The 15,623-nt window shown below is 45.2% G+C and overlaps 1 protein-coding gene across 1 annotated transcript in view; it reads right to left on the reverse strand.

Annotated features, from left to right (window-relative positions):
- LOC133137548 (POU domain, class 6, transcription factor 2-like) overlaps window positions 1–15,623 on the reverse strand; it is a 49,123-nt gene that overhangs the window by 17,014 nt on the left and 16,486 nt on the right. Inside the window, exons 3-6 of the mRNA XM_061255880.1 lie at window positions 12,921–13,149; window positions 2,713–2,920; window positions 2,431–2,621; window positions 2,229–2,338 (exon numbers count right to left, since the gene is read on the reverse strand). Coding sequence (XP_061111864.1) covers window positions 2,229–2,338; window positions 2,431–2,621; window positions 2,713–2,920; window positions 12,921–13,149 — 738 coding nt within the window. The remainder of the gene's footprint in view (window positions 1–2,228; window positions 2,339–2,430; window positions 2,622–2,712; window positions 2,921–12,920; window positions 13,150–15,623) is intronic.

Raw genomic sequence — 15,623 nt, forward strand, 5'->3', positions numbered from 1 at the left:
CGGAAAAATTAGTAGGAAGGACAGACAGTTTGGAGAAAGGGTACATTTATAAGAATACAGCACTTGGATGGACTATTTACTTGAGACGCAATGTCGTAAGAGAGCTGGGCAAGGCGAGCACGGAGACCTGAAGAGCTTTTCTACACCTGGCTGCTGGTCATAAAAGACCTTGATCAGTTATGTTTAGGAACAGAGGAACACACAAATGCTTCCATTTAGTGAGCAGAACAAAACTACTAATTAAAATCTAAATGCATGTTTGTTTTATTTAAGCATGTACGGTACATCAGGGGGAAATATTAAGAACCGCATTGGGACATTGGCAGCCTTTTACGCCAGGAGCAACTAGGCTGCAATACCATTCTAATGTGCCCATACGAACAGAACTTAACGCTGACAGACTGCTCGTTCTGAATTTGAGTAGGTCTGGATTAAGCCGCACGGTGCTCTCAATAGTTGCAGTGCTGCTAACTCAGCTCTCTCCTTCTGCAGTCTTCCGTAGTCCTTGAAAATGCATCTTATCCAGAGCAAGACGGAAAACAGAAACACTCTGATACCCTGATGAAATCGATATCCTCAGAGTACAGAGCACACACCCTCTACCCCCTCTCATTGTGTAACTAAAGCATTAGGTCCTCAAAGAGAAGTGATTGGTGTTACTATAAAATATTAATTCATTTCGTATCACTGATTCCCCTTTCTCTGTCTATTTGTTACATTCTTTTTTCAAAGTGCCATTTCACCAGGTTAGCCCCGAGTGAAAAACCTTGTTTCCAAGGGAGACCTGACCCAGGAGGCAGCAGTACATAAAGTTAGAGACAATATAAAAGCATAACTAAAATACAAAATCATATAATTAAATGTGAGAGAGCAGGACAGAGAGAGGAAGAGAGAGCAAGAGAAACGCATGAACATAAGTAAGTTCAGTGAAAAGCTACAGAACAGGTGATTCAAAGCAACAACCATTTCCATGAATGTACCTGGCCCATATATCTAAGTATTAACTTAGACAAAGACAATTGATGGAACACATTAGATGTTTGTGGGCTACAACCTTCAGGCTAATCCCTTTCTGATGGTTGTAGCCCACCCAAACCTCCACTCAATATCCGTAGAGCCTGATGGTTTCAGTATAACATCATCCATTGTATCCAGACACAATTCAGAGGAACAACTTAATCACATTCAGAGGACACATGACACATAATCCTCACAACTGTACACTTCTGTTCATTTTCTGTGTGTGGAGCCATCCTAGATGGAAGCAAAAAAGCCAAAACTAGCAACAATGCAAGTTTTTATTATGAATTAAGATTTGGCAGCAGAGCAGGGCATTGGGAGAATCCTTCCCAAAAGATCCAAACCAGAGTGTTTGAGAATATATTTTTTTTCCACAGACAGATGGTGAATAATGTAAAAGTATGAGGCCTCAAACAGTCATCTAGGAAAGATGGAGCAGCTGACTAAACCTGTCACTTTTAACAGACCCCTTTTCCAGTATGTTTCTTAGCACCCCAGAAATATCTACGAGTAGGCATGCTATTGTATGTACATGATTCTACAGTATATAATTTGTTGATTGATTTATTGATTATTAGTCAACCTGCATAATTCTACATGCTCGTATCATGCAGGAGGGCAGGGTGGTTATATCTGCAGCACATTGAGTTGGGAGTATGGAGTATAACATACTGTATTGTGTAACAACAGTTACCTGGCAAGAAGCCCCCGTAGCTTGCTGTCTTACATTTAAACAAAAATTATAAATTTATAAAATCCCCTAATGAAGTATATTTATGGTGCGCACAGAGTCTTTGTCAATAAGAATGTGAAAAGCTATGGAATAGGCTCACAGCAACCACAACCATGTTTAGCTACACCAAAGCATATCAGTTTTACGGTTACTGAGAAAAGTGGCAGTTGATCAAAAAAAGGTCAGAAGTCAAACATGAGGTAAATACAGGTATAAGCTTAATCTATTAATACTTTAACTAATGTTTAACTATTGCTTGTTTAACTATTTGTCCCAGTGCTGACATAATGTAAAAAGTGTATTATAACTTAAAAACAATGTGCAATTTAATAGGACGTCTGATGGCTAAGTGCCAAAATCATATTTATCGAATTGCCTCCTGAATATCATTCAATAGCACCACAGTGCAGTGGACTGTGTAGACCGAACCGCCCTTAGCGTGAAGCACCGTGAGGAGGAGGCAGGTGCGTCTTACCTGGAGAGGTGAGGGAGGTGTGCGGGGCGTGGCCAGGCTGCAGGTGGGCGAGCTCTGTCTGTGGGGAGGCGAGGAGGAGCAGGGAAGGGACGGCGAGGGCTTTCTGAGCTCTTGTGATGAAGATACGGAGGAAGAGGAGGAGGGGGAGAGCTGCTGGTCGGGCGGGGTCAGCTGTGGCTGTATGGAGTGTTGCTCGAGGGACTGGCGTGGCTGCCCTTGGTGTTGCTGCTGAAGGTGTTTCTGTTGCAGTAGCTGTCCTTGCTGTTGGTGTTGTAGTTGCTGTTGCAGTTGTTGTCCTTGCTGTTGGTGTTGTAGTTGCTGTTGCAGTAGCTGCCCTTGCTGTTGGTGTTGTAGTTGCTGTTGCAATTGCTGTCCTTGCTGTTGGTGTTGTATCTGTTGTTGCAGTTGCTGTCCTTGGTGTTGATGTTGCTGCTGTAGCTTCTGTTGCTGTAGTAGTTGCTGTTGCTGGCCTTGGTGTTGGTGCTGTAGGTGTTGTTGCAGTTTCTGTCCTTGGTGTTGATGTTGCTGCTGTAGCTTCTGTTGCTGCAGATGCTGCTGGTATTGCAGCCGCTGTTGCTGCTGCTGGTGTAGGTGCTGTTGGTGTTGCTGTCGCTGGTGTTGCTGTTGGTGCTGGTGCTGGAGCTGCTGTAGTTTCTGCATGTGCTGGAGGTGGGAGTTCAGGGATGAGGTAGCTGTCATGGAGAGAGACAGGAACTGAATAAACATTGAACATGAATGAATAAAAATGTATTAAACAGTTACAACAACTGGTGTATGGTTCATCAGTTTTTTTGGAACGTTTTTTTTTTTTTTTGGTCAGTGTTCTAGAATTCCATTGCGTTCGTTGAGTTACCAGTAGCGATTGTAACATTGCCATTCGAAGGTTAAGTTAAGAACATTCTAGACAGATATTTGTGATCTTACACCTTGAAGGGTTAAAGAGTATTCCGTCCGTCACTGTTCCAGAGTTTTGGGCATCATCCTTAAAAATGAAAAGCCCCGAGATCAAAGAGGTCACCCCACTGGCCTGAGAGAAGGGGGCCACAGAACGAACCAACCTGCACACCTGCACAGCAGATACAACAGATGAGCAAACTGCAGCAAAACTACCTCTCCAAAAAAGACAGACTTTCTAATGAAGGACCAGGATAGAGCATAGAGGATGCTCATTTCTATTGGTAGCACCTATACAAATGATTCTCTGAATCATATTTTGTTAATCTTTACACTTTGGGGACAAATCCAAATGCCCTTTAATTTGATAATATCCTGATGAAAAACCCCAGCAAAGAAAGAATAAGTGAGGAATTTAGTTCCCCTTTTTATCTTTGTTGGTAACAGTGTAGGCTACCACACGCTGTGACCCTACCGATGACAGATTTGTAAGAGAATTTGTTATGAGACACAAATCAGTTTCCCTCTCAGAATGAGAATAAAATGGACGTCTACATTTTCCCCTACGCGCTTCCTGAAATATTGACACCGCTGTCGATACCAGGCCATGAATTAAATATAATCCCCGCTCAGAAGCCAAAAGGCCAGTTCTCACTTGAAGTGCCGACACGAGGAAAGCAGACATTCACTGTCTATTTATTTATTTATTTAGCTCTTCATTTTTTAAAGAGGGTAACAATGGCGCATATGGAGTGAAGGGAGGGGCGGAAGAAAGGAAGGGAAAAAAAACAGACAACAGGAAAACGTATCTCTGGAGGATGAGCGGAGCAGACCCGCGGGAACGTCAAACCTGACTGCGGATTTCTCTCCGTGGCAGATCGCCGGACCGATGGAGATGGGGAAGCCGCAGTATAAAACAGAAGCAGCCCAGCCGCCAGCCCCAGAGTTAGCTTGTTATGTGGCAACACCACAGGTAACTATACTCCTTAACAGCAGGGCTTGATAAATTCTGGCAACTTGTTAAGACCGTCAACACCGCTAACCCCCCCCGCCATCCCCTGAACAAGCTAACGAGGCAGCCAGCTTCACCGGCCGGTTTCCTGTGAGCGATGTTCTCCGAACGCCCCAGGTGATCTGGCAGCTCCCGCTAAACTAACGGCGTCGCTTTCTTCAGCGAGCGCTAACGAAACAGAACTTCAGAGGATGTCTCATTACGTCCCGCATTACAGCCCTTAGGGTTATATTAACACGAAAGCTCCTCCCCGGGCAGTTCATAAGACTAGTACGCTGTGTCGGCAGAATAACCAGAACCGTCGTTACGTTTTAATTAGCTTTGCTGATATGATTTGCCTGTTTTTGAATGCGTTCACATAAAGTGTGTATAGGAATGCTGATGTTTCATGACCATGCACAATTATTATACAGTCTGGGTGATCAAAACAAACGAGTTTTAATGACTGGTGTGATTGTTAGCAGACACTATAAACCTCTCAATAAAAAAGTAACAAAAAAGCCTTTTCACAAAATCTTCTGGAATGAGTACTGGTCATGTTCAACACATACACTCCAGAATACTGAATATTATTTATCTTCACACTCTTTATTCCTTTTTTCCCCCTTTCTTCCTCAGTTCATGTTTTCATCTTGTAGCACTGAGTTGTATGAATCAGGAGTCAAAAGTAGAAATATTCAGTGTAATTATGTATACAATAGCTGCAGAGATTGATTGTCAAAGGGCAGAAGGCTAGGCCATTCATCAGAGGAATATCATTTTTATTTTGTACATCACGGGGAGGTCGGAGTAGGGAAAAGGTGTCCTTCCTTATTGGAACTGAAACCGTTCCCTGCCATGACATATTAGCAGAAACCCTGCATCCCCTCCATCTTGTGTCCCTCGTCAAATTTCTGTGACTTTTTTGCCTCAAGTTTGAGTTTGTTTTCAAGAGCGTATTTGTTGTCTTTGGTGCCCTCCTGGCTGGTCATCATCACAAAAGGGTACCGTGGGTGGTGATTTGGCGCGTGTTCACGCACGCGTGTGTGTCTGTGCGCTGTTATTTCAGCTCTATTACAGTTCTTATTTCACACCTGGGACCCACTAACTTGCAAAGGTATCATCAGCGATGATGGTACAGTTCACGTGAAATGGGAGGGATGAAGGATTTCTTGACCGGCCTGGAGAATTGTTACTGGGATACTACAGGTAAACACAGCCTCCCTCGGAGAGAAAACAATATCTCTTCATCCGTTCGCTCCTGTCCGGGATAGCTTTACATGGTGCTTTTGCTGTTCAAAGAATATAATGCTAATGTCTGTTCGTCCGAACTGCCAGTACATAACCCTGAAAGAGGCGTTCTTAACGAAATCATAGAGTCTCTTCCTACCCTCAGAATACAGCATTTTCTTTCTGAAAGGATACACGATAGCCATCTTTATCTGATTGCATTATGTGCAGTCACAATAAGAGAACGGACAGACTGTATCTGATTATACTTAAATCATACTGTTTGGGGAACTGATACTGGTATGTCTGACAGCTTTGTCTGGATGACTTGTCCTGCCACATCTCTCTGAAATGTGTTTACCCTGTTAAAAATACAACCTCTCTGTGTTTTTCTATGTAGCCGTTTAAAGGTAGCCTCTTCTACATATCTCGTTTTAAAGGGTATGTGGATCCCTACAGCAGCAGCTTTTCAAAGATGTCCTTGCAGGAGGACAGCAGGTCAAGTTCGTACATGAGTAATTAAAGCCCAGCGTAAAAAAATAACTTGTCTCACTTTTTATGTTCCTGCACAGATCCATGGGGCTATATTTATAACCCAGCACAATGGCTGCAGTTTTAAAAGCCTTGCCTTCCACTGATATAGTTGTACTTCACTCTGGATAAGAGCGTCTGCCAAATGCCATTAATGTAATGTAATGTAATATAGCAGATTAGGACAGGCAAGGTTTCAATGATCGCTTGTTGCAGTTGTTGGTTTAGACACTGTTTGAAAGGTGTTTTCATAAAGCCATTGGTATTAGACTTTCACTGTAGTTCTTTGTGTTTTCTGGAGTCATACTGCAGATAAATTAGTTGTGAGATTAGGGAACAATGCAGGGAATTTCCCATGTAATATCCTTATTCATGTAATTTTGATATGAAGTTTTCCCTTCATATGCTTGGCTAGTTCGCTAGTAAGCACGGTAACGGTTACCGTGACAATGCCCCTTGATGACATAACCCTCAAATTAAAAATAACCCTGTTACCCTTGGCTAGGGGAATTTCTGGTAATGCATTTGCTGAAGAAATCTTTGGATGAGTGAGTGGCTGGGGTCAGAATGGCACCTTGGACTCTGGCAAAAATCTCGAAGTCGTTACACATGTTCACAGTATATCCGTCCACGGTAAGCTTTTTCACCACGTGTAATCCGCAGCTGTAGGTTATGATTTTATCAAAAGAGATCAAATAAATACTTTCAGGTGAATAATCAGTTAAATAATCAACAGGAGATGTTGGCATGAAGTCCAGACAGACTGTACAACACTGGTAAGGAGTGACGCTGCTTTTCAATTGCATGTAAATATAATGATTTTCCACAGGGAGACGTTTATGCTGAGACACAAATAGCATGAACATATTACCTCAATCGCACATATTGATGTATGAAGAAACATTTGGGGGCACCTGCATCGACAGAAACAATAAAAATGCAAAAAGAGTAAACCAATGTGCTTGACAAATTGGTTTTGTTAGGTGCGTATAACTGAAAAATCATTAAAAATAAATAGAAATGAGTCAAAACGGGAATACATTGCAATAATGTATTGACAAATGAGAGACACAAAGGGGAAAATGTTTTTTTTCTTTTCACTTTGAAATGAGTTCTTGTCGTTTGTCAATAAGATTTCCATTCCTTCTAATCCATAATGGACGTCCCAGTGAAATTTGGACTGAAATGATATTTGTTTGGCCATTGGGCAGTGTCTCAGATGGCTTATACTCTGACCCACCACTGAAAACAATGGAGGAGTTGGAAGCACACATTTAAAAACTTCACAGCCAGACCTACAGTACCAGTCCTGCAAAGGGACGCACCTTTTCCATTTTCAGCACAGCTTAAGCAGTTACTTAAATTAAGTTTATTAACACCTGCATACATCTTGCACTACCAGTGCTATTACTGTGACATAGCCTATGAACATGGTAATGTTTTCAGTAATGTTTCACAGCACTGTTTGATGTCTCTTACATGGAAAGGCTCTTGAAAACAAGGAGTGAAATCTCAAGAATGCTTTCATCTTTAACCTCTGTCCCTCCTCCACTGTAGTGCAGGCTTGTTTTCCTGTTGTGAATATCATAAATTCACTTTAATTCATGCCACGCAAAACGTTGCATCAGCAAGCCTCCACTGACAGTGATAGGTGTGTGTGTGTGTGTGTGCGTGTGAATTCCCTGTACACCATGTTATTTAATTTAATTTACATCCTGTTACTTATAATTGAAATGGAATGCAGAATGGAAAAGGAAGCATGACTTAAACAAAAAAATAGAACAGTTGTTTATATTTTAATACAATGTATTATATTCCCTGTTCATGCAGAAAGGCCACTACAGTGGTTTCTCTCATGAATGGTATCGGAGATATTCGAGTGTCTGAAACAATGTGTGACGGATGAAGAGGAGGGTTATTTATGCTCTTATCGCGCTCACAGACTCGCACTGGGTTCAGCTCAGGGCCCGGATGGCAAATGAAATTCTCCTGCAGGACGATACATCATCACAGGAAATGCATGCAAGCCAGATCTTTTAGGGCTTCTGTGGTTCTGTGTAAAAAATGAGCCACTGACAACGTGGGATTGTTTAACTTAAAAGTGTTTTTCTATGAGCTGAACTGGATTTTACACTGGCAGAATTTAGCGGTATATCTAAATTAAAGTGCTTATGCTAATTGGGATTTGCCAATTGCCAATTGCTTTGACCCTAATTCTGGTGGAAGACATTATTTCCAGTATGTAGGGAAATTATTTTCAGGTGCTACGGCATTAGCATATTTGGCATTATAGTGTGAAGAGTATAATGGCTTTAGAGCTGGCCTTATAACCGAAAGGTTGCGTGTTTAATTCCCAGGTAGAACAATGCTCTTGTATCCTTGGGCAAGGCACTTAACCTGCATTGATTCAGTTCATATCCAGCTGTATAAATGCATACCTCTAGATAGGAACGATTTGCTAAATGGCTGTAATGTGACCTATGATGTCTTTAATACGAAGGAAAAGGGTGCTGCATTATTCATTCATTATGATCTCAGTTCATGTTGCAGTGGGGCATATACCCAAGTATAGCAGTTACAGAAATAATATCCTAATGCTCCCTGGTGTGTTATACGCTCATTAGAAACTCAATATGTCGATATCCATGTATATCCTACTCGCCAGATGATATATTCTCAATGTAAGTTTAAAAAAAGGAAAAGTGATTCATTAAGGGGTATGACTGCATCTATAATGGACTGTATTTAATTTTCTTGTCACATGTAATATATAAGAGCTCATTGTATATTATTATAATGCATATGCATATAAAAAGCTGACAACGGTCATTCAAAATAAATATTCCATTCAATTCATGAATACTTTTGAGGCCTTTTCGGAAAATTTGTCCAAGCTGGCTGAAAAGATGCGTATGGGAAAAACAGACAGAGGAAGGGAGAGAGGACAGGGAGAGCGGTATAAAGGGAGGACGTCCTGTCGGAGGAATCGGAGGTGAAAGACGAGAGGACGGAGATGGAGATAGATTGGGCCCTAGGGTGGAGGGGAACAGACTCGAATGTTCTTCACGCCCGCTCTCTTAATCGCGGTGAAACGACCCAGGCCTTGGCGGGCACTCCGGACCACTCTGAGATCCGTGGAGATGCTATCTGACCCATCCGCCACGCGCTTGAGGTTAATCCCATCCAGGGTCCCGCAGGACCGTTTTCGGTTCCGCGCTCCCTCCCGAGCGGGTCATTCTACCCGACTGACGCCCGCGTCCCGATCGACCCGGCGACACGCCGCCACTCAAGCCCTCCGCAAAGTGCAGCTATTAATTAGGGTAATGACGCCCCGGGCCCACTCTCCCGGACCGCAGACACCTTTCAGAGCTCTGGGCCGCCTCCGCAGGGCTCAGCTACAAAGCGCTCTATAATCACTCCGGCCGCTGGCTTCGGTTTCCCCGGCGGAGACCGGGAAACCGATACCTGCGATTGACCTTTTCCGAAGCAAGGGGAAATGAACGGCCGCCGCATTGCTTATGTGTCATTCGTCATCGCCTTTCCGGCCCCGCAGTGCAAAGCCACCTCATCGTTTGGTGTTTTGTCAGTATCGATGATGGCTCGTATCAGGCGAGAGCGGCCATTTTTCCTGCTGTGAAGGTGAGTTCCGGAATAAGAGCCCTGACGCTTGTGTGATGAAGTGGCGATTTACGTGGCAAAAATGCGCCGTTCAAGAGATAATAATGGGGATATAAGTAGCGCAATGTAATATTTTAGTATTTCCACTTTTACAATTGCAATTATATGCATGTATTCATGAACAAACTGTATACTGTAAGGAGGGGTACAACTTAACTGTATACTGTAATGTGTTTCACAATGGATTCACCATGGATTACTTGGCTTATGAAGGCAAGAATAAAGCTGTGTGATATAGCTCCCCTTTTCACTTCTTATTTCTTACTAATTATTAATTGCCGGCATATAACAATGTACCAATCTCTGACCAATGCATGCTGGGACAGGCAACCCTGATCGTGAATAAATTGGCTAGATTATGGGATGGATAGACGGGATATAATAACAAACCAACCCTGATCAATGCATGCAACTCAATTACCGTACTTAATCAGTTTGCTGTAACCAAACGTGTTTCAGCACTGATAGTTAGCATAGAGAAGACATATACCTGCCGTACAGTAGACTAGTCGCAGAGAGCACCAGATGCCAGGATCTAGCCCGACTTTACACTGTGCTTTATGAAGACCAGCAGTAGGCCACGTGTTGTCCATATCAATGGGAGTAGGAGCGGCAGCAGGAAGGCCTGTCAGCACCGGGGCGGCGATAAGCTGGCGATCCTCATCCATCCGCTTCCTCTCCGGCATCGTCTCGCAATTTATACGCCCGCTGTCAGCGCAGATCCGTCAAATTACAGCCCTGAGTCTGTGCGCCGGTTACCCTGCCGCTTGTGCGGCTGTAAATTCAGCCTCCATTATTAATGTGGTGCAGGCCCCCCTCCCAGCGAGGTGCTTTGCTGGCTCAACTGACTTAAATACCAAAGAGGAAGAACACAGACTGAAGTGCCCTTGCCTAAGCACCGGCCCTCGAAAAGATCATTCAGCTTCGGCAGCGTTGGATATTTCATGTGAGATGGGCTCATGAATACTTCAAGTGACACTGGGGAGTACTAGCCTTATTTGCCCAGTGTTTTGTACAAACAAGAGTGTGATCTGTGTTCCGGCTGCTTTCTTTCATTTTATTTATGCTATTTTACTGAATAACGATTGCCCCAGATTCATACGTTATCCCTGTGAGCAAAAGCTGGGATGTAGACTTCTAGAGGGAAGGAAATCTAGGCTGAGAGGCATTCTGATGTAAACAAACTGGGCTAACTAAGGCCATTGTAGGCTAGCTAATAGCAATAGGCTAATCTAAAGCAGCCTGGAGGAATCTGCAGTAGGTGTTCAATCTCTGGCGATAATCCTGTCTCGTGTAAACTCGATTACTGTCAGTCTTTCTGTCCGTCTTTCACTCCCCTCATTGACATTCATTAGGCGGGTCGCTCTATTTAAAACGCGGGCGCTCAGAAAGAGCTGTGTCAGACTTCCCCTTCATTACTTAGGCGCAGTTTGACGTGATTTGGCTGAAAGGGAAGCGTGTTGTAAAACTCGCTCCGGGGTCAGGTTGAGCTGACGCGCGCTCTCGAGGAGAGACGGCGGGGACCTGAATTAATCAGCCTGGGGACCGGGGCTCCGGGAGGAGGCCTGGCGGAACGCGCTGCGGCAGCAAGTGTCACTTAGCCCGGGTCTGATCACACGGGACAGGGGCGCGGAGAAATGCGCCGGGGCCGAGGGGCCTGGAGACAGCCTGGGTGTTTAACGTCACTTGAGTCACTTCCCTCTGCTCTCTGGGGATCCATGTCTTTCTCTCTCCCTCCCTCTGTTTTTCACAGTCCTTCTCTCTCTTTCTCTCTCTCTCTGCCTCTCTCTGTTTTTCGCCCTGTCTTTCTCTCTCTCTCTTTCTCTCTCAGCTGAACTCATGAGCAGTCCTGTTCCCCCCTCTCTCTTTCTCTCTTTCTCTCTCTCTCTCTCTCTCTCTTTTTTCACCCTCTCTCGCTCTCTCTCTCTATCTCTTGTTTTTCACCCTCTCTCTCTTCTTTTACCCTCTTTCTCTGCCTCTCTCTCTCCCTCATACAGTCTTTCTTACATACAGTCTCCCTCAGACTTTTCTCTACAGTATGTCACTCTGAAATAACAACTTGTTAAAAGTTTGTAATCGCACAACTGGGTTAAAATCTAATGGTTTTGAAAAACATGGAGTTTCCTTTGAAGTCAGATTTCATTAAGGACCTTAGAAACGGCTATTTACGGAAAGATATACGCTGTCCAGAGAAGCAGTTAGCAGTAAAACTGAAACGTGTGAAGCATTTTCACATAAGAAGGCGTTTAAAAATGGCCCAGCCGGCCCGGTGAAGTGGGTCAGTTCCGCAGCCTTGCATATGTAAACTGTCCTAAAAGCAGGTCCGGGTCCTCTGGTGCATTAGTGTAACCTGAGGGAGTGAATCCACGTCTGCAGGAGAGGCCCTAAATAGACTACAGCGTTTAATAACCTCCCCCGGTCCAAAAACATGTTGTTATTTATGCATGTTCCTCCATTACGTGTTTTGCCCTGTCTTTTCCTGTCAGGGCAATTCTTCCTCCTCCACACAGAGTCTTCCTCTCAATCCTGCCGATTCGATTCCCCCTGCACTTTGCTGAGCATTATTTTAATCCCAGAGGTCCACCTGCTTTACATGCAGTTTCCGCATTTCTGGGGGGTGCCATTTTCTTTTCTTTTTTTCTTGCTTTTGTGCATTACTGTGTCTTCCTCATGTAAGATTCATGACTGACGGGTTCTCTCCCGCTCCTTCTAATAGCATGAGGAAGACAATATTTTAAACATTTAAATGAAAACCATTTATAACTGTGCTGAAAAGCAGAATATTTGGGCATTAAAGTTTAAAAGAGGAAGTTAAGTAGAGGCAGGTGAAGGGGAACAGAGTGCGTAGGGCTTTTCTTAATGCTGCAACAGCAAATGGATATTGCTCACACAGGGATACTGTGAAAGACGTGGCCTGTGAGATTCTTCAGCCCAGGTGCTGTGCAGCATGTCGGCTTCATGTGAAAAGAGCGCTGTACATTTTCACCAGGCTGCTCACTACAGTGGTCAGCCTTATATTATACTGTCTGATGGCTCTATAGAAAGAGTCCACTCTAGGTATGAACAAAGCATCAGTGATATTAATGTAAAAGTTTTCCATTCAAGTGAGTACTTTAAAAAGATCTTATTTTAATATGTAATTTTGGACCTGCAGTAAAATGCCTGTTTACAGTACCGTTGACTCTCCCCTTTTCACTCAGCTGTCTATTTGCTGTGTCCTTTTGTCCCATTCCACAGTATCCCATCTCTGTGGACAGCTTTGCCTCAGACGGGTTTCTCTCGAGCTGTCAGCCCAAGCCCGGTCAGTGAGACGCGTGGTTTCGTCAGTCGATGGCTGACCCCTCGGACTCCTCCCCGGCGGTCCTTACCTTGGAGGCTCTGTAGCGGTAAGGTCATGAGGCCCCCGGCGGCCGCGGCTGCCATCAGGCCCTGGAGGCTGGCCAGGCTGGCGCCGGGCATGGTGAGCACCAGGCCCTGCTGCCCCCCCAGCTGCCCCGCCATGCTGAGGGGCAGGAGCACGGGCTGGTTCAGACACGGAGGGGCCCCGGGCACCACGCCCCCTACTGCCGAGGCCAACTGCGGGGCTGAGAGCAGGCGCTGCAACACAGGAGGGGTACAATTTAACACGCACTCAAGTGCTGCAACACAGGAGGGGCACAACTTAACACGCACTCAAGTGCTGCAACACAGGAGGGGTACAACTTAACACACACTCAAGCGCTGCAACGCTGGAGGGGCACAACTTAACACGCACTCAAGTGCTGCAACACAGGAGGGGTACAACTTAACACGCACTCAAGCGCTGCAACACAGGAGGGGTACAACTTAACACGCACTCAAGTGCTGCAACACAGGAGGGGTGAGGGTTAGGGCACAACTTAACACACACTCAAGTGCTGCAACACAGGAGGGGCACAACTTAACACACACTCAGGTGCTGCAACACAGGAGGGGTACAACTTAACACACACTCAAGTGCTGCAACACAGGAGGGGTAAACTTAACACACACTCAAGTGCTGCAACACAGGAGGGGTGAGGGTACAACTTAACACACACTCAGGTGCTGCAACACAGGAGGGGTACAACTTAACACACACTCAAGTGCTGCAACTCAGGAGGGGCACAACTTAACACGCACTCAAGTGCTGCAACACAGGAGGGGTACAACTTAACACACACTGAAGTGCTGCAACACAGGAGGGGTACAACTTAACACACACTCAAGTGCTGCAACACAGGAGGGGCACAACTTAACACACACTCAAGTGCTGCAACACAGGAGGGGCACAACTTAACACACACTCAAGTGCTGCAACACAGGAGGGGTACAACTTAACACACACTCAAGTGCTGCAACACAGGAGGGGTACAACTTAACACACACTCAAGTGCTGCAACACAGGAGGGGTACAACTTAACACGCACTCAAGTGATGCAACACAGGGGGGGTACAACTTAACACACACTCAAGTGCTGCAACACAGGAGGGGTACAACTTAACACACACTCAAGTGCTGCAACACAGGAGGGGTACAACTTAACACACACTCAAGTGCTGCAATACAGGAGGGGTACAACTTAACACACACTCAAGTGCTGCAACACAGGAGGGGTACAACTTAACACACACTCAAGTGCTGCAATACAGGAGGGGTACAACTTAACACACACTCAAGTGCTGCGACACAGGAGGGGTACAACTTAACACACACTCAAGTGCTGCAACACAGGAGGGGTACAACTTAACACACACTCAAGTGCTGCAACACAGGAGGGGCACAACTTAACACACACTCAAGTGCTGCAACACAGGAGGGGCACAACTTAACACACACTCAAGTGCTGCAACACAGGAGGGGTACAACTTAACACACACTCAAGTGCTGCAACACAGGAGGGGTACAACTTAACACACACTCAAGTGCTGCAACACAGGAGGGGTACAATTTAACACACACTCAAGTGCTGCAACACAGGAGGGGTACAACTTAACACACACTCAAGTGCTGCAACACAGGAGGGGTACAACTTAACACACACTCAAGCGCTGCAACACAGGAGGGGTACAACTTAACACGCACTCAAGTGCTGCAACACAAGAGGGGCACAACTTAACACACACTCAAGTGCTGCAACACAGGAGGGGTACAACTTAACACACACTCAAGCGCTGCAACACAGGAGGGGTACAACTTAACACACACTCAAGTGCTGCAATACAGGAGGGGTACAACTTAACACACACTCAAGTGCTGCAACACAGGAGGGGTACAACTTAACACACACTCAAGTGCTGCAATACAGGAGGGGTACAACTTAACACACACTCAAGTGCTGCGACACAGGAGGGGTACAACTTAACACACACTCAAGTGCTGCAACACAGGAGGGGTACAACTTAACACACACTCAAGTGCTGCAACACAGGAGGGGCACAACTTAACACACACTCAAGTGCTGCAACACAGGAGGGGCACAACTTAACACACACTCAAGTGCTGCAACACAGGAGGGGTACAACTTAACACACACTCAAGTGCTGCAACACAGGAGGGGTACAACTTAACACACACTCAAGTGCTGCAACACAGGAGGGGTACAATTTAACACACACTCAAGTGCTGCAACACAGGAGGGGTACAACTTAACACACACTCAAGTGCTGCAACACAGGAGGGGTACAACTTAACACACACTCAAGCGCTGCAACACAGGAGGGGTACAACTTAACACGCACTCAAGTGCTGCAACACAAGAGGGGCACAACTTAACACACACTCAAGTGCTGCAACACAGGAGGGGTACAACTTAACACACACTCAAGCGCTGCAACACAGGAGGGGTGAGGGTTAGGGTACAACTTAACACACACTCAAGTGCTGCAACACAGGAGGGGCACAACCTAACACACACTCAAGTGCTGCAACACAGAAGGGGCACAACTTAACACACACTCAAGTGCTGCAGCACAGGAGGGGTGAGGGTTAGGGTACAACTTAATACACATTGTACAGCACTGTATACAAAAGACACAATGATTAGTCTACAGATTTTTGCTCCACCATCCTC

The sequence above is a fragment of the Conger conger genome, chromosome 9 (assembly GCF_963514075.1).
Source record: "Conger conger chromosome 9, fConCon1.1, whole genome shotgun sequence".
NCBI classification, from domain to species: domain Eukaryota; kingdom Metazoa; phylum Chordata; class Actinopteri; order Anguilliformes; family Congridae; genus Conger; species Conger conger.